Here is a 25,580-nt window from a genome sequence, read left to right as displayed (position 1 = left end):
TTCATCCACACAAGTGGATGCATATGTTACAGTGAAATAAACTAAACTAAACTAAACATAAACCATACCCCAACCAAAAATTAATCCCTGACAAAGCTTAGATGTAACGAATTAACACAATCTTCCAACAATCTGCTTAAAAGCTCTAATTAGTATTGGCGCTCTTTTGAATCTTTCCCTTGAAGTGGTAAATTGAAACGGGGATGTTAGCCTTTAATTTTGTCCAAGGGAGAACGGCGTTGTGTAACAGTAAATTGCATTGGTATGCATACTTATACTACGTAGTTATACTGGATCTTTCCTCTACCATTAGTCCCTCAAATTTACTTTGGTCAGATCACTGGGATTTCATGATATTCCCTTAACTGTACGCTCCTAAAGCAATACAATTGGGATGCTACATGTAAGTTGTCATCCAGTAGCAAAACATCACTTGAACATTATCCGAATGATATGGGATATATAGCTTGTGAAAGCCTAGGTATAAATACCAACAAGGTATACAGCTCATCTCTAAACCAGACCCGTCAATCAAACGCACATTATCTTCACTTGCGTCTTAGTTTAAATGCAGTCGAACAGGCTATAAATACGAATATATTGCGCGTTTATTTTAGATCCGCTGATTCGAAAATAATATAATCCATTTCTACTACTTGCACAAAACGCCTACATTTTGGTATTTTTATAGTGACCATACCTATACCCTAAATCCTGAAAATTGAAAAAAAAAAAAAAAATTCTGAAACAAAATGCGTGAATGAATAAAGTAGCTAGACTATCCTTCATAGGGAGCTCTTTACATAAATTGCAGTATTAATAGATTTATAAAACGTATGTAGTAAAAAACCATTATACTGTGCCTATATAAGCTCTGAATCACTATAGTTCTTGACAGTCCAGTGGACATTTAGGAAATTCACAGGAATAAACGCGTCCATATGAAAATAAGAGCTTATACTAACTTGAAACGGAATAAAGAACGAGTGAGTGAGTGAGTACACCCCCACTCCACACACACACACATGCACACAATCACCCACGAATGTAACTGTCTTGAAAACAAGAAGCAGAGAACGCCATAAACATTTCAGAAGTATTAGGCATCCTAAAGGTAGTCACGCAGCAAAACATAAGTGTTCTTTAAAAAATCTGAGAATATATTATAGCAAATATAATACAATTTAAATAATTGAAATGCATTTCTTTCCAACATTCAGTCTACGTACGTTTTTTGGTAGCCTCTCAAAGTTTTAAACCTCAAATATTGGAGACCATAATAGAGTCAGCCAAGGACACGTTTGGGGAACACGTTAGAACACGTCATGATGGACATTAGCAGGTGTAGGACCAGAACAGAGCCTCTGGTAAACAGTTTAGAACCAAGGGACCGAACTTGATTTTAGGACCAGAAGAGAGGCTTTACAGACGCAGACGTAAGTTGCGAGTTTTTGTACAGTGCGTCGGATAGCATAGCGAAAATCCCAGAATGGCACGCATTGTGGATATAAATGCATTTTTAACGAAAAGACGAATATATCTCATGAATCTTATATTATTGTTATATAGTGTTATTGTTGTCTGCTTTTCCCGCGGTTTTAAGTAGGTCACCAGTGACTATGCAATGTCAGAGAGAGCTCAGTCAGTTAAAATCTCTTAAGAGATTTTAACAAAGAACCGTACGTTTAGGAAAAAACCCTGGATTAACTTTGAATGCAGGATTGGGGTCGTTGACCATTGGTAAGTACGGGAAAATTGCCTTTTTTTTCCAGGAAAATCCAATTTTTGGCCAAAACGAAGAGTTATTATGACTTTAATTGTTATTAATCGGCCATCCACATACAATTGTCTGGGGGTACACAGATTTAGAGTTTGACTGGTGCCCATTTCTAACCAATGTATTTTGTCCTTTATACACATCACACTTCACGTCTTACAGTTTTTTTTTTTCGATGAAATACGAGTGTGTGAAATAATACACTGCCACCCTCTCGCGATATATACACTTAGAAGTACGTGTTGAACACTTCTCGATGACATAAATTTTATTTCTTTGTATTTTCAGGTGAAAGTAGGAAGCATCGGCTCTTATATGTCCACTTATCCAATAAAATTCGGCCACGGCCTTGTATAGTCTACCTCGAGTTTATGAAAGAAATCTAAAATAGCTCAACTTTAAAAAAATGATATTTATATCAAACATTTAAATGATTCAAAATTTCACCTCATCAAAATAATCTAAATTGTATAACAACATAAAGTGCTTTTAGTTCGTTGAAGAGGGGAATAAATTGGGATAACATTTGCATAAAGAGAGTAACATCGCTGCTGGGGATTCGAACTCACTAACGTTTCTTTTCGCTATTGGTTATTGTATCAAGCCGTTTACTCATGAACCTGTGTGGAAGCAGTCAACTGAAAATTACCGATACTTATGGCCTCGCGTTTATAAGTATTGTAGGGGTATTTATTATGTAGGACTTGCGTTTCTGTGTATATGTGAAAGGAAATTATTTCCGACAGGAATACATGTGTCCTAGCTGCGTATAAATACAGCTGGGAATCTAGGTCCGGGTAGAACAGCACATCCTAGGGAACGCACGTCCATAGGACATGTTTTCCGTAGGACCTTCGTTCCTGGGGGACATACATTCCTTTCACATCGGTTTAACGAAACTGAGGGTCCGTGTAACAGAAAGTCCATCCTCCAATGAGTTATAATGGTTATACTTAGCCTGACCTAAGTGGGTCAAAATCTAGAACGAGGCTTACCTGTACAGATGAATGGGAAACGGACTCTCTGTCACCATACATCGCAGTATCATTTTTTTTTTCTAATCGCCCGCCATCATTGATGGCAACTGCCATACTAGTGGTTGATTCACAGTTTCAAAATTGTATCAAAGTTTCAAAACTGAATCTTCAAAATTGCATAATTTGCTCTAAGCAGACAATATATTATAGTGAAGAGGTATGATTTATCACATTATAAAGGACTATACAAGCAGTAAAGGCTATATCATATACCGAAATGCAACACAACTACAAATATATATATGTATAATAATCGAGGTTGTAATGAATCAACATGATACATTGTAAACATGTACATTCATGTGCGATATGCAACAAACGGTGTACAGGACTTAGGGGACTCAAAAAAGAATAGAGTCCAGTGAGACGTGACCAATCAGATGCCTGCGATTAACTATTAATCAATGTTGTATTAGATTTACATGATTTAAAAGTATACCTACAATACACATTACATGGCAAGCGAGCGGCTAAGAAACGATGGGTTTAGCGTGGGCATGTATAAATACTGATATTAATAAATTAACTTTGCAGAAGCAATATTGCATACCAAAGACCAACTGTGTTTCTTTATTAGAGAGTCTTTCTCCTGTATTGACCTCCTGGTAGAATGGTCAGGTTCCTGGCTTAGTTGGCTAGGATTTCCATGAGTGTGTTGTAAAACTACTCCTGATACGGTAAGATGTGTTTCTGTGACCATGTTACCTTGGCAATAAGGTTCTTATCCAGGGAACCTTTTTTTGTGTGAAACCGGGTCCTGATCACACAGCTATCTTTCATCATTTTCAGACTTACATGACAAAGCCTTAGGGTTAAAACCAAATGTTTATAATGATCGGTAAATAAATCCCATTTCTATTAGTCTGGCCAAGGGGTAAACAAATGACCTGATTCTGCCACAATGTTTTCCAATAAATTGGTTGTGTTTCTGCAACAGCAATATTTTAACAATTGGAATCCGCTTGTGGCATCAGATCCCATCGTCTACATATAACGGACAGTTTTCTTTTGAAGTATTCCCTGGCTGTTATCTTATTCTTGTAAATGTCAGACCTTGTGCAGCTTATCCCAAGGAACAAAATCCCCAACTACAAAACAAAACAGGATAATAATAATAATAATAATAATAATAATAATAATAATAATAATAATAATAATAAAAATAATAATAATAAAGTTGTAGTTATCTCAACCATTTCATTACCAACATAACATTGTCAAATACACACCTCTTTCTTTAGTAACATAGGCTGCAATATTGCTGTAAACTGCAATTATTTCTTGCAAATTTGCAGTAAGTGTGACACAATTTGGCTGCAAATCAGCAGCAACAGATTTTTCCCTTAAACTCGTTGTTGCAAACATTTAGTAGGGTTAACATATAGGGCTTATGCCACCCGTAAAAGGTAATGGGCGGCAGATTAAGTACTTTCCCTAGCGGACTACCGTTCCTGTCACAATAGCATTGACACAGGTCAAACACTCCACCAGACTTACATTAGACATCAGTGCGCTTTAATAGGCAGTATGTTAAAGGTTGCGAACAACATTATCTTATTGCTGATGCGGTCTGTGGCCTCTGAAGACTTCTAGCTTCATGTAGATTCAGTTTTTGTAAATGTCAACGGCAAAGATTAAGAAAACAAATACCACCGCCACCGACTCCAGAACAAGCACTCCGTCACCCATATTATCGACCACTTCAGACACCCTATCGCACTAACTATGGATCTATCTATCTCCAAGAAAAATCTTGCTCAATTGCAATCAACTTAAGTGGCTTAGATGTTTGACACGCCTATACTGAAGCTGCTAGGGGGTAATTAATTATCGTTTAGCAGATTCAATAGGCGTGTCAGACATCTAGGCCACTTAAACTGAAAGCAATTTAGCGAGAAACCCTCCGGAGATGGATCGATCCTGTTAGCCCAGTCTTAGTGCGCCGGTAAAAGCAATGTGAATCGTCTGTTACATTAGCTGACTACAAACGCGATCACTGGCTTTTTGAAATCCCTTGATTCATGTACAATGCGTTCGTATTTTTTTTAATTCCACCAGGTGGGGAATAGGACATCAGCACCGTCCGCTCTATCCCATAGTACCAGATTGTGCAAAGGCCGACTAAGGGCTGGTGTAAAGTCAACCTTGGCTTTATAACAGATGACCATCAGATTAACGTGGCACTTACTCGCCCAAGAAGATTCCTGATTATCAATGGTAATTACAAGTACCATATTCTCTTAACCAAAATAGAATTACATTTGGAAATATGATGAGATGAAATAAATTGAAATAATGGGAGAAAATGTATCTGCAGTGCATTTTGGTAATCGGATTGTGATTAGCTTATAAAAAAAGATAAATAAAAATAATAAAAAAAAAAATTAAAAAAATATGAAAACAAAGTAAGCTATACAATTTTATTTTATCTGCGATATAAATTTTCTTTTAATATAGTTTTATGACAATTTGGCAAAAAAATATCATTTTAACCCTTTTTTTCACTGTAATGTTGGATAACATTGTAAAGTAGAAGTAACCCAGATTCAAAATACACTGTAACAAAATCGAAGCTAGACGTAGCTTCACATAAAGCGCTTCCATTGAAGACAAACATCGTGAAGGGAGATTAATATGCCGTAAAGATGAAGATTCCCGTGACGTCGTAACTTATTTTAATTTCACCCAAACATGTACAGAACCACCTCCTCCAGCTATGAGAGTGCGTAGGCACCCTGGGGAGAGGCTATTAACTGAAAATATTCAGGAAACAATAGCTGGAGGAGGTGGTTCTGTACATGTTTGGGGTGCCATTTGCAGCAACGGTATTTGCCCAATGCCTCCTTTGGATGAAAACCTTAACGCTGCCAGATACAGAGACATTCTCCAGTAGAACCTGGAGCCGTTCGGAAGAGGGATATACAGAGACAATTTTAGATTGCAACATGACAACCCAACTCCCCACAAAGCCCGCTTAATTGCAGACTATATGCGACAAAACAACATTCAGCTGATGCCACAGCCAGCAAGAAGCCGAGATGCAAACCCAATTGAGCACATGTGGGACGAACTTGGTCGTGCTATTCAGAGGAGAAACCCTTCCCCTGCAAATCTAGATGAACTGCGAGATGCCCTTGAAGATGAATGGACCAGAATTCCTTTCCAAAAAGGTGTAACTCTAGTTCACATTATGTCACGCCGTCTGGCGGCCATTATCCAAGCTCGGGGTGGGCATACCCGCTATTTAGATTAATAATGAACTCTGAAGATGTTTCTTGTCAATTTCCCCTAATTTCGTATTAATTGTAAATCACAGTATAAATTTATGTTTAATTTTTCACTTGGTACTGTTATGTAAAAAAAAGTACTCTTTTGGGGGCATAAGAAAAAAAAACCTAAATAAATTAACGCTTTTTTCACATGTGCATTGTTTGTTTCTCCTTGACTTTACCAATCATCCAGCTTCACATATTTAACAATATAAACAGTATTGATTTGATAATATCAATAAAAATGAAAGAAACAGGGCGATGTGCATCCCAAACTTTCCGTGTACCAACCATTTTGGGCAAGAGTGTATATGTATAATAATCGAGGCTGTATTGAATCAACATGATACATTGTAAACATGTACATTCAGGTGCGATATGCAACAAACGGTGTACAGGACTTAAGCCCCCTTTACACTGGACGGCGTCCTTTCTGCGTCCAGCAGTACGGCCCCATTTGAGAGTTAAAAAATTATAATACTTTACGTGCCGACAACTGGCCGATCATTGAGCATTCATTCTGATACAAAATCAATGCTTGCGCCTCCTTTTTAATACCACAGCGTTGCCAAATTTCATGGTCGCAGAAAGGACGCAGAAAGGACGCCGTCCAGTGTAAAGGGGGTATATGGGGACTCAAAAAAGAATAGAGTCCAGTGAGACGTGACCAATCAGAGGCCTGCGATTAACTATTAATCAATGTTGTATTAGATTTACATGATTTAAAAGTATACCTACAATACACATGGCAATACACATTACATGGCAAGCGAGCGGCTAAGAAACGATGGGTTTAGCGTGGGCATGTATAAATACTGATATTAATAAATTAACTTTGCAGAAGCAATATTGCATACCAAAGACCAACTGTGTTTCTTTATTAGAGAGTCTTTCTCCTGTATTGACCTCCTGGTAGAATGGTCAGGTTCCTGGCTTAGTTGGCTAGGATTTCCATGAGTGTGTTGTAAAACTACTCCTGATACGGTAAGATGTGTTTCTGTGACCATGTTACCTTGGCAATAAGGTTCTTATCCAGGGAACCTTTTTTTGTGTGAAACCGGGTCCTGATCACACAGCTTTCTTTCATCATTTTCAGACTTACATGACAAAACTTTAGGGTTAAAACCAAATGTTTATTATGATCGGTAAATAAATCCCATTTCTATTAGTCTGGCCAAGGGGTAAACAAATGACCTGATTCTGCCACGATGTTTTCCAATAAATTGGTTGTGTTTCTGCAACAGCAATATTTTAACAATTGGAATCCGCTTGTGGCATCAGATCCCATCCCAGTATAGGCGTGTCAAACATCTAAGCCACTTAAGTTGATTGCAATTGAGCAAGATTTTTCTTGGAGATAGATACATGTATGATGAGATGAAATAAATTGAAATAATGGGAGAAAATGTTTCTGCAGTGCATTTTGGTAATCGGATTGTGATTAGCTTATAAAAAAAATAAATAAAAATAGTAAAATAAAAAAAAATTAAAAAATATGTAAACAAAGTAAGCTATACAATTTTATTTTATCTGCGATATGAATTTTCTTTTAATATAGTTTTATGACAATTTGGCAAAAAAAATATCATTTTAACACTTTTTTTTCACTGTAATGTTGGATAACATTGTAAAGTAGAAGTAAGCCAGATTCAAAATACACTGTAACAAAATCGAAGCTAGACGTAGCTTCACATAAAGCGCTTCCATTGAAGAAAAACATCGTGAAGGGATATTTATATGCCGTAAAGATGAGGATTCCCATGACGTCGTAACTTATTTCAATTTCAGGAAATAAGAAGCTACTTAGATGTAATACCACGTTAAAAAAGCTGAAATCACATTTTGAAGAAAACGGGAGAGTCAAAGATGCTGGCGAGTTTCTTCCAACGGGCATAAAAGGTATTAAATAATTGATATTGTTATATGTATTTGTGTATTTGATTGCAGTGGAGATAATATTAATCTTAAAGCATTAACTCCTCTACTGCGAGCCTCCAAAGTATTTTTTCAGGAACAAATATAAACCCCCTTTAACAAATTATGCAAATGGGTATTTGAGTCTATTGCTTCAAAAGCCGCATTTTGTGGTAATATGATTTTAAATTACCTACCTACGACCCGTATTCATATAATGTAACGTGTTAAACTTTATACTTTAGGAACACCATTTTACAAGAAATTGCCTCCGAGATTGCAAAGGAAGCTTGATGCTGGGGAGTATTATTATCAGGAAGCTTTTATCTCAGCCAGTTAACTTGGAGTATGGTGTCCCACAAGGGTCTGTGTTAGGTCCGATCCTATTCTCATTATACATGTTACCTGTAGAAGATATCATACTAAAGCATGGCCTGAACACTGTTATTTTTGCAGATGACACACAAGTATATATTACATGCAAGAGCAGCCAGTCTGCAACAATCACTTCTATGGAGACTTGTCTTGCAGAGATTCGACAATGGATGAAAGTGAACATGTTGGCTTTAAATGATAGTAAGACTGAGTTGATATGGTTTACATCAAGGTTCAAGGCAAATAGAAAAAATGTAGCAAATGCCAACATTTGCATAGGAGATGTTCTTATAAAAAAATCTATCTGAAGTGTGTAAATCAGCATCTTATGCACTATGGCGCATTGGAAAAATAAGGAAAGTGTTAGATAACAAAACCACTGAAAAATTAGTACATGCATTTATATCATCAAGATTAGATTACTGCAATAGTCTCCTCTTTGGTATTTGTGACTATTAGATTAAAAAGTTACAAGTTATTCAAAACTCAGCTGCAAGACTGGTTTGTCAAATTAAGTACAATAGTACACACCATATCACTCCCATTCTGAGAGAATTACACTGGCTGCCTTTGAAGCAGAGGATTGATTTTAAAGTACTTTGTATTATTTTTAAGGCGATCCATTCACAAGGACCATTATATTTATCTGATCTTATCTGTTTTAACTTACCACGGCGGTCCACTCGTTTTAATGCTGAAAATGATTTTATTTTAGAACATTCTGTTTTAGAGAAGGGGTGCCTCAAAAGTTATGGAGATCGTGCTTTTACAATCTACGCCCCAAAAGAGTGGAATGGTCTACCAAATTTTATTAGAAAAACAGAAGACTTTGACAATTTTAAATCTCTTTTAAAGACCCACATTTTTAATTCTGTCTACATGTATATCTCTTAGTTTTATTTTTTTAATATATATATATATATATATATATATATATATATATATATATATATATATATATATATATATATATATATATATATGTATTTTAATAAGATTGATTTTTAGTAGTGTAAATTTTAAATGGTTTCCAATGAGAGTTTATGATTTAAATATTGTAGTCATTTTAATGATTTTAGTATATTAGCCATTATTGTAATGCGCCTTGAGATAGAATGTAAGGCGCCATATAAGAATCTTATTATTATTATCATTATTATTATTATTATTATTAAGAAAGACAACGCTCAGACGAGTCAGATAAGGAAGTACATTTTGAGGATGAAGAGGGTCTTTGAAAGACACTTCCTAACGTGTGACTTCCGAATTGTAATTTTTTACAGCTTCTTGGCGGGTACATGACTGATGGCCGTAGCGTCAGAAATATAATAACGACCTACAAATGAAAAAAAAAAAATAAATAAAGGATTATTCTACGGACGTGAAATGACAACTGTGAAATATCAAAGTATCACATTTTACACCTTTTTCCGATTATTGAATGTAATACTTGAAATATTTTTTTAAATAGTGCGTTTGATACTGAGGCGTTCTCAATTATTTTAAAATAAAACAATTAGATTAAAAGAGGGGGCATTTAAAACGCTGAGTGACAGGGTTTTATTACTATTATTTATTATTTATTATTTATTTATTATTATTATTATTTAGGAAAACAACAGGGCTTTATTTTGATTCTTCACTTTCAATTGAAAACAGATCTCGAACATTATTTACCGGTAGTCTCGTTTATTCAATATTCGGAATAAATTGTGAGGAAATACGTGAATCAATCAATCAATATTCGGAATAAATTGTGAGGAAATACGTGAATCAATGGAGCTATATATACGTTACAACTTATACAACTTATGCAAGCAGCAGTTATAAGCTGGTTAACTTTAATTTTTAATTGTGTATTATATGGATGTCCACATGTTAAGATTAAATATTACAACGCATGCAGAGTATATAGCCCTGACTTCCAGTCTTTCCACCTTAAAATTAACACATTACTTCAATTTTCTAGCAGCTGCACTGGTTACCAGTTTTGGCTAGGATTTTATTTAAAATTTAAGTTTAACGCATACTGCATTTTATAATCTGATAGGTATAACTGCATCGGTCAAACATCATAACCCAGTACAACAATGATAACAAAAATTAAGATGTTTTATGCATAATTTATTTATGTTTAAAATGCACTGTATGAAAGAAATATTGGATTTTTGTAACTGTATTACTTTTAATGTTTTACTTTAAATACTTTTTTTTTAACATTTTACGTTAAATTATTATTTCAGACGTCAAACTTTAATTGTACATATAATCAGTCTTATGTTTAAGCCTTGGTTAGATTTGTCTACTGAACATGGAATCAAGACATTAAATAATGAAAAATGCTAATAAACACATTATTATTATTATTATTATTATTATTATTATTGTTATTATTATCTGCAGTTGTAGTCGTCGAAATCATTACTGATGAAAATAATTGTGCACGTCATTTCGGTAAGAAATAAATGAAAACGGGGATAAAAGACACTTTTTTTTTAATTCTGCGTACAAGTTTCTTTAGTTTTCGGATGCCCCAGGCATATCTGTTGATCGATCGTGATAACAACACCTTTTTAACATATTTATTAGTTCATGAATATTGTATATGAATATAAACATATAAAGAATCTGATGGTAAATCGCTTTAAGCATTGTATACTCATCTTCAAAGGACCTAAAAATATAACCAATTAATTAATATATATCCATTGATGATGGAGAAAATAAATTAATGATGGAGATAAGAGGAAGGTTGCTGGCACTGTTTTTACTGGCCTGTCTGTATTTCTCAATAAGATTCCGGGTGCACCATTCTGCTTGCACTTTTTTTTCGGGGGGTGGGGGGGGGCATAGTGTAGTTACCGACAGGATTGAGATTTCATCAAAGCAAGCGAAGCGTGATGGAGGCGTGGCGGAAACAAAAACGGTGGCTAGGCGTTCCTTGCTTTTTAAGGATGACTAAGGGGGCTGATGTGGAATATTACAGTGTATCTTCATGAAAAATCTAAGAGTACTTATGACGTACACATCTTATGTAATTGTTCTATGAATGTCTTAGGTATGTTGCTTCCCAAAATATTCAAAAATGAAAGACACAATAAGGCAGAATATAATATTTTTAGTTTGTACACAGATGTTACAATAACCTAATTAGAATAGAATAGAATAGAGAGAGAGAGACAGAGAAACAGAGAGGGGTCGTGAGAGGGAGAAGTTTTAGATTGGGATTGAGCCAAGCTATTTTTGACATAGAAAACCAGCACACACTTCCTCTCCTTCAATGTCACGAGGGTAGTTACCACAGAAGCAACCTGTGGATATTAAATCACATAAGTTTTAAGTCACACACAAATGTATAGCCTCTGATGTGCCTGCAAGCAGAATGGAGCTATATATACGTTACGCATCTGTCAAAAATACAATGTTTATTCATTTACTGATCAGGAAGTGGATACAATTCACAATGCACAGTTTTATTAGCTTTATCCAATCAACAACCTGATTCATAAAATGTTCGCAGATAAATGGATCCATTGAAATAAATTAAGCGCTGTTACTATGGATACACTGCGTCCGCCGTGGGTCACTGGTTAACGTCGACGTTTTAGAAGTAATTTCGCTGATCTTTTTTGTCGGAAATTATTATAACCGTGCAAAGTAGAAACCAGAATCAATGAAATAACCAACATCCATTTCCTTCTTTACTTAAGTGTGTGTCCACGAGAAAACCAGACCAAATGTAGAAAATGCGGCAAGGCGGGGGTGAACGGATATACACCATATTTGGTGTGTTTGAACTTTTATATGAATAATATCTGAGGCTGCAATATTTCCTGAAAAAAATCCCTACCTACAGAGATATGGGCAGTCACAATTTGGGGGGTTAATCAACCAAAAATTCATCTGAAAAACAGGGTTATATTGATTGGCTTTACAGTTTATACAGGTGTCACTTAATGCTTTAGTTTGGTGATATGTTATAACCTAAAGATAGGGGATTAAAATGATATACACTTTTTTCACCCTCTTTGATTCCATGGTAACAAACTAAACGTTTTTCTCAGGGCTACGAACCAAATGCTTTGAACACCCCCCTTCTATTTTTGACAATATCTTCATCTTCACAGGTCTTTGGGGAAAAGCGTGTTCAGGACTAACAGATAACTCATTAATCCATTTATACATGAAATCAAAACTTACTGCTGTTCTACAACTTGTCCGTTGTAAGAGATAGAACATGACCTAATTTCTTCATTTTTCGTAAATATATCTGGACACATTTATCGGTGCTCTAAACTTCAGCTATCTCTTTCAAGTCAACAAATGGTTTAAAACACTGTTAGTTGAGCTTTATATCTTCATTTTACCTATTCTATTTTTTTTCTGGTTAAAACAAGCATCTAACACATTTTAAAATCATGTGAAACTAATGTACTAACGACAGAACAATACAGCGCGATTAACCAACATGGCGGAAAGCGCAGACTGTTCCTTTGCAAATCTTCCTCACCGAAGTCGTATATCATGTGGTTTATACTCTGTCTACAGATATGAAAAAACATGTAGTGTATTGAAAAATTGCAACAGAGATATTAACAGCCATCTTTGTCGCGTTTACGTGAAGCAAAACAGCGTGAGTTACGAAAGCAAACTGATTCTTGTCGGGTGTGGACTCTTGTCTCCGATGACCACAATTGGACATTTTCAAGTATCTTTGGGAGAATGAATGGGTTACACCATGTGTCCAGCATAGGGATATGGGCTTGGTTTGTGCTGGAAATCATCCACACAGGGAAAAACGAGCCTATAACGAAATATGTCATGGGATTCACTTGCAGATGTCAGTGTAGACAAAAAGCCATTTGAATATAGGCCTACTGGTGCCACTTGGTTCAGGTAAGAAACGGGTTTGTTTGTATTTTAATACAGGCTAAAAGCCAGAAAAAAGGTCATTCAGAAAAATGATCTAGGTGCAATTTTTTAATGGTAAACGGTCCATTTTTTTCCTTTTTTAAAAGAAAAATGCCCCCTTTCAAATAATGAAATTTCAGCCTAAGGACCTGTGATAATCTTTTAAGCTATAATTGTGTATGTATTTAGGTTTGTTTAAGGGTATTTGGGTAAAATAAATTTAACACCCCATTCTCATAGGCTCTGTTCTCACAACTTTTAGATCGATCTATCACCGCGGGGAGTCTCACTAGATTACTGTCAGATAATTCCCCTTAAGTGACCGTCCCCGCCTACTACAAGCTCTAAGGGGTAATTAACTTTCGTGTCCGCCCGGCTGACAGCTATTTAGCGTGAACCCCCAGGGAGTTAGGTCGATCCAATGTAGGTCGATCTAATCTATCATCCCATTCTCATAGATTAGATCGACCTACATTGGATCGACCTAACTCCCTGGGGGTTCACGCTAAATAGCTGTCAGCCGGGCGGACACGAAAGTTAAATACCCCTTAAAGCTTGTAGTAGGCGGGGACGGACACTTAAGGGGGATTATCTGACAGTAATCTAGTGAGACTCCCCGCGGTGATAGATCGATCTAAAAGTTGTGAGAACAGAGCCTAAGGGTAACAATTGGAATTAGATTGAAGCTAGGGCTGATCTTGGCAAAATTGCTAGTCTCATCATAATCTAATTCGAAACCATGTCTTATAAAACATCGACACATGGGATAATAATTTATTTTTCATCAACGTATCAATTAACTTTGAGATAAGTGTTTTCATGTGTCTATAGTAAGCTATATTTATATTTCAGGCACATTTGAGAGGTGTTATTTGACACACAGTGATCTTATGGTCAGCAAAAGAGTCCAAAGCCTTGCAGAAACTGAAACTAGTGTGGAAATGACGGATGTGGTAGAAAGGCATGTATGTAAATGAAAGCCACAATATAACAAATGCTGAGGAGATGCATGAGGCCTTAGTTTCTGCAGATGGAGTGGAGGGGTGCTCTTTTGCTGCCATTTTCTACATCCAGCTAGACAGACATCTTCCAAACCTGCGTGGACTGGAGTGTCCAATTACAACAATTTGGCTTTCTTGATTCCTACAACATGAGAAAAGGTGTCTCTTTTCCTTGAGCAGTTTTAATATGAGTGATACTGATGTTAAAGTTAATTTGGGTTTTTCTGAGGTAAATGTGCCAACTGGGACTATACCGAGAGAACTCCACCCTCTTGAATATCCCACTGAGTTACACAATGGATGAGCTTTAAAGTCATATAAACCTTTGAAACTATATTCAAATAAAGTAAAGGAGTTTTTACTGAAGGAGTTTAGAAGGGCACAAGAAACAGGCCAGCAGAACCTAGCATTTGTGAGCATGAAGATGAGATTGAAATGTCAGTAAGGAGGGTTACAGACTATTCAGGAAGAAAAAATCGGCAGTATTATAAACTTTGATGTTATGAGCTTTAATGTTTGATATAAAACTGTTAAGATGTTTCATAACACCAGGATATATTTTGCAGTTGTGTTAGTTTTGCTTTTTGAATAGAAATTTATCTTGTTTTGCTACATTATGATATAGGTTGTAATGATCACAACTAATGTTGCACTGCTTTGCATGTATTGCTGTATTATAATTTTGTGATTTTTTTATTATTCGTAATTATTCATCTGAGACAAAAATAAACTAATTTGAATATTTTTTAGTTACTGTTTGCTCATAAATAGTCACCAAAAAGTGGTGTGGATGATGAAAAAAAAACTTTTGAAAATTTAAAAAAGATTTGTTCTGCTTTGATCTCATAAATACCATATGGCATATCCTGATCTCTTAATGATAAATATTGCACCAAAAAGAAATCTTTACTAAACAAAGATATTTGTATTCACCGAATTGATGATATATATATATATATATATATATATATATATATATATATATATATATATATATTATCATGTAAACTCTCAAGTTAATTGCAAGTGCTTATCCAAAGTAATAAAATCTAAGATTTATTTCCTCTTAACTTTTTGTTCATACAAGTGAAAAAGAACATATATGACAATTTACAAAAATGAAGCCCAGTGACCTTGACCTATGACCCACTGACCTGATATTCATTAGTACACATCCACTTTCCGTGCTCACCAGCCCTATTAATTTGGTAACATCATTGTAGAGCAAAATGGTTTAATAAATTAATCAAACCCATTGTCTACATAGACTTGAATGAATCCACCACGATTTTTTTGCCTTAAAAATGGCCAACTTTGGGGGCATTTTTCAGTACCTGTTTTAATACAGCAGTAACTTTTGAAACTTGATTTGGAGTGATCCATATCTGCCTAAAATATTCATGCAGTTTTATAGCTGTAAACCCTGTGAATTTGGAGATATCTGCAATTAAAGATGGTAGTGTCAAAATTGGACTTTGGGGGGAGAGGTGTTATAAATGGGTGTGGCTCGCCCAAGCAGGGTCTTATCTGAACTCTACATATATCTGTGGCAAGCCAAATGATTGTTTTCAATGTTTGTAAGGTCTAATATTTTTAGTCTTCTCCATTTTTGTTTAATTTACACAAAATTTATCATTATTTTTCCAAGGTAAAAATGGAGTCTCAAAGAGGCCACATAAGCCATGACTTATAATAGGCTGTAATTCTCTGAAGAAAAGATATTTTTGGGATTCCTTCCTAACTCATGAATAACTTCCTAATATGCCTCCATACAACAAATTTGGTTGAAATCCGCTGACCCCCACATTGCCACCCTGGGCTTCTCTCGTGGACAAGCTCTTAAAAATGAATCTGCGATAATGGATAAAAAACATTTTTCGGTAAATTGCACGTATCTTTAGTCGGGAACCGTGCGAATAGTTTACATAAGTTTGCGGATCCACGTGGAATATCTCAGGACCCGTCTTAAAACAAATAAAATTAAATAAAAACAAGGAAAACTGTATTCGAGTTCGGCAGTTGGGATAAATATATCGAAGAACGTCGATACTTTTCGTTTATGACCAAAATGAAACTCGTAAAGAACACTTTTGAAGGGGAACAAAATGTGCACCTAAGTTAAGGAAATTTGCCGTGCTTTTCTTAGATCAGTTCGCCGTTTATTTATCTATTTACATATATTTATTATGATTTTGATAAAAGGAGAAAAAGGCACTCATTTTAAAATTATATGTATGTTATTTTTTATTGACACAGGGATTATCACGATTTCCTCCTAATATTAGGCAGATGTTATGTTCTGATTAGAATACAAAAGACAGAAAATGCTAGTCACGAATGGGTCAGACGAATCGTTTACAGTTTATTACTAACATTACCACGTCCAAGAGTTATTGTCGGAAACGAAAATGATTATTTATTACTGGTATATGCAGACTGAATTGTGATAACTGTAGAGGATGCACTTGGCAGACGAGGATTAAAGGGTTTTCTCCACTACAATTAACGTAGTCAAAACCTCAGATTTACAATTGATAAACTTGCACGGTACGCGACGTATGCTATCAGATGAAAAAAGCTTACCGGCTAAGTCGTCTTCTACAGTATTTAAGCTAGCGTGTCTCTGGAAAAACGACTTCAGGAAGCAAACAAAACAAAGGGATATACTCACCAGCAGGGCTGCTAACAAGTAAGTTGAAGATTTTTTGACAATACATCACGGTACACACCGGGTTTTTGAAAGATAATGATAACACTAAAACTGTCATTCTTTTCGTTTCATTGTTGAATGTTTTTTATTGCTAATATGCAGCGTGTTTTTATTTCGTTTTTTTTTCAGATCAACAATTTGCGGTGAGCCATGTCTGTCACTATACCTCCTATTACTGGTAAGATCAGCGGAATATCCACACGCTTTCGCTTTCACCATCATTACTCATAAGCACCACGATACAGAAAAGAAAAAAATCTGATATTCAAATTGTGTCGCGTAATGACCAAACTGAAAGCTGTGTTTCTACAGTGACCAAAGCCTGTTTTTAAGAGTGTTATTTAATTTTGGGGTTACAGCTCATGATGTTGACTTTGATCTGAGCATATCTCATGCACCACGTTTCAGATGTTAATAACGACAATCGCAAATCCATTATGCAGTTTAAAAATGTTGCTGGTTTGGGTGAAATAAACCTTTTTTTTTTTACCAAATATAAAGAGCATCGCAATTCCCAGTTACGTTTATTTTTCGAAGTACCTACTGTGCATATAATTGAATGTCGTTATAGTCACTGCAAATAAAGGTACATCATTGTCTTCCCAGGCTATACAAGCGATAACAGCACAAGGCTCTTCAGTGCATGTTCATCGGGGGCGACTGCCGCTATTTACCCACCACTGGCTTGTGGGGACAACACGCTGTGCACACGTAACCCGCTGTTCTCGATCTTCACCGGCTCCAACCAGGTGTGCCTCTGCCCTTTGACAGCTTACCCCTTGGTGAATGGAACGTGTCAGACCAGTGAGTGATTTTTGGCATTTTTTTAAACAGTAAAATTTATTGTTATGAGTGGAAGTCCCCTGTATTTATTTCTAGAGTGCCTCAAAGGGTAGAAAATGTAAAATATTTCAAAGTCATTCTTGCTATATGTAACTGTTTACTGAAAATATTCCAAGGCTCTTGGAATGCGAAGTCGCCGTGGAACAGGGGACTTAGTAGCCCGAATTGTGTGTGGATCTATGTATCTTGGTGATTAAGCCGGAAAATATGACAATGACTTGTTCTAAAAATCGATAGGCATTTTGTCATTTGGTTACTTTGGCTAGGCCCTGTCGTATACTCTGTCTTGGAGTGGTCTTGCTGTTGAAATCTTATGTTCTCATTCCTTATAACAAGAAATATGGACTAAAATGTGAAAAAAGCTAAGTCCAACACCAGAGTGGAGTCTTTAATTTAAATGGGTTAAAATTTAATGTGAACTTTTTTGGTTATTTAAAATGTTAACGTGGGGACATCTATCGTTTAGCTAAAGAAAAGCATGACATAATTACACTTATTGTTCATTCTTCTCTGCACATAAGCATTTCACAGAATTTATCAGGTTTCTTGCTAATATATTGCATAACACTATATTTATTTTCGTTATTTAATATCATTACTATATATATATATATATATATATATATATATATATATATATATATATATATATATATATATATATAACTTTACATGTAAATGTTAAACATTTCTGTGCTCAATAAATTATTATTATTATTATTATTATTATTATTATTATTTAATTGTTGTTGTTGTTGTTGTTGTAGTTGCCGGAACATCCTGCACGACCGACCAAGACTGCAGTAACAGGTCAGCCGACTGCGTTGGTTTGAGCGGTTTCGGCTTGGAAACTTCCTTAGTTGAATTTCTGTTGGTATGTTAGCACAGTTATCAACACAATGCACACAGAATCACAAACACAAAACCGTTGCTCGGTTTGATATTTGTGCAATTATACACTCGAACCCGTTTTAGTTTGCCTTGCAAGGTGCACAACCTTTCTTAAAGCGCCTTTATTTCAGAACATGATATATATATATATATACATATATATCGGAGAATAAAGTCAATACACCATGAAAAAGTGCTCCACCCATGGTAGCGGACTGTGGGGAGCTGGTATAGAAAATCAAGGATACGAATAAATTAGACTTTTCTCTCCATTAAAAAATGCCCTACAGCCGTTTCGGCCCTGAGGCCTCGTCAGGGGCGCAAACAAAACAAAATATAAAAAAGACTCGGATTATAATCAGACTTAATCAGAGTCTTTTTTGTATTTTGTTTTGTTTGCACCCCTGACGAGGCCACAGGGCCGAAACGGCCGTAGGGCATTTTTTAATAAAATGGAGAGAAAAATCTATTTTATTCGTATCCTTGATTTTTCTATATATATCTCGATTTCTAGGGGTCTTATTTTCAATCACAAACTGCCATCGTCCCATGCAATGAGGGGATGGGGCAATTATTGTTCATGCAGTCTAATAAACGGCAAGCTCAGCAATAAGACGTAAAAGAAATAAACACTGATGGAATTACAGCAGCTCTTCATAGTAGAATCATGCAGTCTATTATCAACACATCTTTTTAAGCCCCCTTTACACTGGACGGCGTCCTTTCTGCGTCCCGTAACTTACGGACGCGTTTGAAAGTAAAAAATACCAGTATTGCTTAACGTTCCCACAACTGATCTATCATTGAACCTTCATTATGCAGCCAAAGCAATGCTTGTGCCTCCTCCACAGCGATGTCAGTTTCATGGTCGTAGCAAGGACGCAGAAAGGACGCCGTCCATTGTAAAGGGGATTTAAAAACCAATGCATACATTTAATTACCGATTTCTATTTAGCTACTGCGCATGCGTTTCTTTTCTAGCCTGTCGTTGTGTTCGTGTGTCAGCTGACGGTTGAATTCAGCTTTCAAGTTCCGGTTTGGGCATGTTCGGAAGACACTTGCGCCGTTGTGGGAACCGGAACACCATCGATATTTTCTGTAGGGTTCCCTGGAAGACGCAAACGGGAAGGTACGCATGAAGACACTCAGGTTCACTGATGATAATAATAAAATAAATAAATGGATGACAATTGCCCCTTTTAAATTTTTTTTTTTTTTTTTTTTTATTTCTAAAAAAAAAAAATGAATGGAAACACTCTCATGGCACATGGCACAGGCACATCCATAAAGTGAGGTCTATACAGTGAACATGTATGTCATGCCACAGAAAGATTATTATACCATGATGGGGGCGACGTGTTCGTGAGCATGCGTGTGTGTGTTTGTGGAGGATTCAAACTATTTCCACCTCTTGTTGATATCCTACATCAACAAAAAGGCGATTTTCCTCCTCAGCCACGCGAGATAACTTCTATGCAGCATTATGTTCAACATTTGTTTTGTTTTTCCTATTTTGCAGTTTCCATTCCATCTGAAGCAATACAAGGACAACATGGTGCCCCGGTGACTGCGTCTGTATCTAGGAAAACAAGAAGCGAAACAAAGACTGCTCTTGGGCCAGAGATCTCTTCCATCGGTGACCCCAAATCGAGGCAAAAACGCTGGACGCCAACAGTGGCGTGCACACCTGCTATCCAAGTATTTGGCATTATATTTGGCTTTTTCACCCTGGGAAGCCAGACAAGTACGTTTGAGTACGTCTGTAGCCCGTTCGTGGTACCCTGAGTGTCAGAGCACAGTAAAAGCTAGCTTGTTAAAAAATCTTGTGATGCGATCGCTTTTACTTTCGCATTGCTGATATGGGCTTTATATGAAATCAAGATCCAGCTGGCAATACGGAAGTCTAGAACCTAGGGTAGTTCGTGGCTTAATAAAAGACAAATATCACAACAACCACCGAACATTTTAGACAGTCAAAGGGACTGAAGGATTAACTCGATGCTCAGGCACAGCTATTAGTTCATGTTACCAGGATTTCGATGCTTTTTTTTTTCTTGCTGACAGGATAGTTAACATTTTATGACATGTTTGCTAATTTCCAAAATATTGGTAGATTCATTTTTGCAAAATGAATTCTTGTACACATCGCCTGGGACAGGATATTATTTGGAAGTGAAAGTGTATGTCTAAGTAGGATCATGATCATTATATTGATAAATAATAAAATGTGGTATTTTGATCGGATCATAACTGTTGGCTCATTTGGACATGATCATACTGGGGCATGAACATTGGTAGTTGACTCCGAGTAAAGGAATCGTAGCCCGTTCAATTATACTTTGTTCATGTGATACTCGCCCCCTAAAGGATGGGTCACACTGCGCTTGCAACCTTTTGGCAACTTTTGTAAAATCTGGCAGTCGCTTGCGATCACCTCACAAGCTAATTAATATATATATATATATATATATATATATATATATATATATATATATATATATATATTTTTTTTTTTTTTTTTTTTTTTTTTTTTTTTTTTTTACTTGTGACAGTAGCTGCATTCTCAAAAAGACGGGACTGCTATAATAATTGGCTTTGTTTACCTAAGCGGAAAAAAGAAAAGAAAAAAAACTCGGAAATAGTGGGTGAGACCGTGGATTCCAAGACGCTCCTTGTAAGGCGATTACAAACATTTGATGAAAGAATTTGGACCTGAAAATTTGAGCGTTTTCATTTCCTTCCGAAAATAAAACCAGCAATGTTTTGTGAACTTTTGAAAAGACTACACCCTCACCTAACGAAATCAGTGCTGTAATGAAAACATAAATTTGCGTACGCTTTGATCTTTATTAATCTTATAATACCCTTTAATATTTTCTTGTTCAATTACTTGGTCCCTTTGAGGTCGCGAGGCCTGTGCGGTAACGGTAACACTGAATAAAAAACCTCTTTGTGACTTGCAAATGTCACCGCGGTTGAGTCAAAAAACCGTACATTGCTTTTAGCTTCACATTATTATTATTATTATTATTATTATTATTATTATTATTTTTGTATTGCGTAAGTTTGAAATACCAGGTATATGAAAGCCTTGGCAAATAGTATAAAAACTTGCCAACAAATGCAATTTATGTTTTCTTTTTCTAAAATATTGTAATTTATGATCTTAATATTTAGAAGGCATACATGACAAATTATGAAATATGAAAAAAGTCTTTGGACAAATAGACCACCATCCTATGCCTATTTTATTTCAGTCACTTGCAGCCTTCCTGTGACATATTTTCGAATGCCTGCGATCGGCAAAAAACCTGTGGTCCCTTCGCTACTGGTTATAGCACCTACTGACAACCATAAAGAGACCGATAGGCAACTTTTCGGATGCCGATATTTTTCATCTTTAGTCGCACTGGTTATCGATGCACAGAAAATGGCCTTCATGTGTCAACGATCGCAGGCGACCTGTTAGCAACCTTATGCGACCACTTTAAAACCTATGGCAACCTCCTTGCGACTGAGGTTTCAAGGAGGTTGCCAAAAGGTTGAAAGCGCAATGTGACCCAGGCTTAACTCAACCCGTTATTTCAGACTGACCCTAACATGCGGGACGCCGTTGTAACGACACTAGGAGTCCGTGTAACAGAAAATCCTCCCTCAAATGAGTTATAATGGTTAGGGTTAACCTGATCTAGGTGGGTCAAAATCGAGGACGAGACTTTCCTGTATAGATAAATGGGAAGCAAACTCTCTGCCACGGGGGTCTGTCTGTCACGTTACACCGGAACCCACACCACCATATCATCTGTTTGGCTTTATTTCCTAGTTCCCAGTCACCCGCAATCATTAGAGAGCTTTCGCACCTGCACGTTTAGGCGAACGACTACATTTAGCTATCCGTAACCGTAAAATGACCGACGTTTATTTTTCCGTGATTTCACAGAAAGACCCGGTTAGTCTTTACGGATAGTCGAATTGTACAGTAGGCTGATACATGTTACACATGCTGTAAAGGCACGGTCACAACCGGACGCACGAATTTCAGGACCGTACGTCCCCTGCGATTTTTGGGTGTTGCGGAAGCCGTGGAGGTCTGCCTTGTGAGTCGCAAGGGCCACATGTGATGTCCTTTCAGGCAGGGACGCTAATTGCAAGGAGCGATGGTCGTGGAAATTGCACTCATTTTTTGAGTTTGTCTTGCTTCCTGTGTACGTGGCACACACTCACCACTTACGAAGGGAATGCAACGCGCGGCGAAAGTAGTGCCCTTTTGCGTCAGTTTTGCTTCACACTTGCCTCACACGTTTGTGATGACGTACTGACGGCGTACGTCAGTTTTGCTTCCTGTTCTCCTCTTCTTTTTTCTTCCTCCTCCCTTTTTTCTACTACCCCAGCGGGCAAATCAACATTGAATCAATGTTGAATCAACGTTGATGGTCAACGTTGAAACTATGTTGATATGACGTTGACTATGAAAGTTGACTCAACGTTGAACCATCAAGGTTGAATCAACCTTGAAATCTCAATGTTGAATCAACGTTGACGGTCAACGTTGAAACTATGTTGATATGACGTTAACTATGAAAGTTGAATCAACGATCAAGGTTGAATCAACCTTGAGGTATCAATGTTGAATCAACGTTGATGGTCAATGTTGAAACTATGTTGATATGACGTTGACTATGAAAGTTGACTCAACGTTGAACCACCAAGGTTGAATCAACCTTGAGGTATCAATGTTGAATCAACGTTAACGGTCAATGTTGAAACTATGTTGATATAACATTGACTATGAAAGTTGACTCAACGTTGAACCATCAAGGTTGAATCAACCTTGAAGTCTCAATGTTGAATCAACGTTGACGGTCAACGTTGAAACTATGTTGATATGACGTTGACTATGAAAGTTGAATCAACGTTGAACCATCAAGGTTGAATCAACCTTGAGGTATCAATGTTGAATCAACATTGACAGTCAACATTGAAACTATGTTGATATGACATTGACTATAAAAGTTGACTCAACGTTGAACCATCAAGGTTGAATCAACCTTGAACCATCAAGGTTAAACAACCTTGAGGTATCAATGTTGAATCAACATTGATACCTCAATGTTGAATCAATGTTGAAATAAAGTTGAATTTGAAAATTAAATTAACGTCGACATATCAATTAGGCTATCAGGATATTTGATTGAAATTTGCCTGATGGCTGAAGGTGTTCTCCAAGATATCAAGCATTTCTTGAAATAAAAAGACTCAGATCTGAAAAGGGGGGAAATTAGGAAAATTACCTACAAAAAAAAAGGTAATTTCGGAAGAAAAGGGGGGGGGCAGACCCCGGGACCGGCCCCTGTATCCACCTATGGGTCGTTCTTTTTAAACTTTCCAGTTTGATGCTCAGTGTTACGGACCAAAACAGCCCGAACATAAAAAACACAAACAACAACTAACTTAACTATGAATATAATATATTACAAACAATGAACATACACTTCATAAACTAACTACATGTAATACTATCATGTTGCATAAACTTTAACATTTGTCAAATACAGTTAAATTCTAACAGATTCGTAGACAGTTAAGTTTTGAAGACGCAATGTCAAAGTTTTACGAGTCCTTTTCTGTTAAACGTTCCTCCTGATAGTGTGGGGTTTTGAAGACGCAATTGTCACCGTTTTCCATGTCCTTATCTGTTGAACGATCCTCCTGATAGTGTGGAGTTTTGAAGACGCAATGTCACCGTTTTCCATGTCCTTATCTGTTGAACGATCCTCCTGATAGTGTGGACTCACAAAGTACTGTTAATAAAGTACAGTTTTTGTACTGTAAAAGTGTTACACACTGTCCACACTCACGTGTTGCATCAGCTCATGTTATCCGGATTCTCGCACTTAATAACAGTCCCGCACTTCATTTACATTATACAAGTATGCAGGTACATACGGTAATTACTCATAAAAATTAAACAACAAATTAGCTTTACTAAAATAATTATAACGTCACATCAGTTAGTTAAGATAATTTTAAGAATACAAAAACAAAAGGGTCACCAGTCTAATTTTTTTCTCACAGCTAACTTAAATTTCCAGAAAAACAGGCATTTTTGGCTTTTTCAAGCTTTTTCTTCAACCTTGAGTAAAATTTTGTTAATTTGCCATAAAGTAAGGCTGGTGACCCTATGTTTTTTTTTTCTTTTTCTTAAAGATAACCTGTGGAAAGTTTAAAAAAAAAGGGACGACCGCTTTTTTCACAAAATTAATTTTAACGAAAAAGGGGTAAAACAAGCGTTTTATGAGGGGTAATTACCCCTATGCATACCTCTCTAGTGAGATAATCATTTAAAACTATTATCAAGGTTATGATTAAGGTTATAAAGTTAAGGTTGGCCCAATGTTGAGATCCAGTTGATATGTCAACATTGACAAAGGGTTAACAAACACAGGTTGTTTCAATGTTGAAATCCTGTTGATCTATCAACATTGAAAACTGATTGACAAAGAAAGGTAAAATCAATGTTGAGACCCTGTTGATCTATCAACATTGACAATTGGTTGACAAGAAAAGGTTGATTCAATGTTGAAAACCTGTTGATCTATCAACATTGAAAATTGATTGACAAAGAAAGGTTAAATCAATGTTGAGACCCTGTTGATCTATCAACATTGACAATTGGTTGACAAGAAAAGGTTGATTCAATGTTGAGATCTTGTTGATCTATCAATATTGATGGATCAACATCATCTCAACCTATCCTCAATGTTGAATCAACGTTGAGTGCCCGCTGGGACGTAAGTTTTTTTCTCTTGCCTTTTGGAGTTTTGGAGGCACATTAGAAACTAAATTGAGCAA

General features: G+C 36.3%; 1 protein-coding gene and 2 long non-coding RNA genes across 3 annotated transcripts; all 3 read left to right on the top strand.

Annotated features, from left to right (window-relative positions):
* Window positions 1–4,780: 4,780 nt before the first annotated feature.
* LOC147760224 (uncharacterized) lies at window positions 4,781–8,346 on the top strand. Its single transcript, XR_015330876.1, has 3 exons — window positions 4,781–5,031; window positions 7,872–7,982; window positions 8,243–8,346. It is a non-coding gene; the product is annotated as an uncharacterized LOC147760224 (long non-coding RNA).
* A 4,511-nt stretch (window positions 8,347–12,857) lies between these two features.
* On the top strand, window positions 12,858–14,442 carry LOC147760223 (uncharacterized). Its single transcript, XR_015335630.1, has 2 exons — window positions 12,858–13,268; window positions 14,136–14,442. It is a non-coding gene; the product is annotated as an uncharacterized LOC147760223 (long non-coding RNA).
* Window positions 14,443–16,876: 2,434 nt separating this feature from the next.
* LOC147760222 (uncharacterized) lies at window positions 16,877–20,972 on the top strand. Its single transcript, XM_086994618.1, has 5 exons — window positions 16,877–17,172; window positions 17,601–17,798; window positions 18,605–18,711; window positions 19,710–19,857; window positions 20,248–20,972. The coding sequence occupies exons 1-5, from the start codon at window positions 17,145–17,147 to the stop codon at window positions 20,511–20,513; spliced, it is 747 nt and encodes a 248-aa protein (XP_086850744.1). The 5' UTR covers window positions 16,877–17,144; the 3' UTR covers window positions 20,514–20,972.
* Window positions 20,973–25,580: the final 4,608 nt, after the last annotated feature.

Source organism: Lingula anatina, chromosome 8 (genome assembly GCF_051362555.1).
Source record: "Lingula anatina isolate TDL-2025a chromosome 8, LinAna3.0, whole genome shotgun sequence".
Taxonomy (NCBI): Eukaryota; Metazoa; Brachiopoda; class Lingulata; order Lingulida; family Lingulidae; genus Lingula; species Lingula anatina.
The sequence above is the reverse complement of the archived record's forward strand: the minus strand, read 5'-3'. Positions and strand labels throughout refer to the sequence as shown.

Excerpts from the sequence above, each read along its gene's own strand:
- LOC147760222 (XM_086994618.1), top strand. The coding sequence starts at position 17,145 with ATGTCTGTCACTATACCTCCTATTACTG. Across the intron at positions 17,799-18,604 it reads GAATGGAACGTGTCAGACCA|TTGCCGGAACATCCTGCACG; the intron begins GTGAGTGATTTT and ends TTGTTGTTGTAG. Across the intron at positions 18,712-19,709 it reads CCTTAGTTGAATTTCTGTTG|CCTGTCGTTGTGTTCGTGTG; the intron begins GTATGTTAGCAC and ends TTTCTTTTCTAG.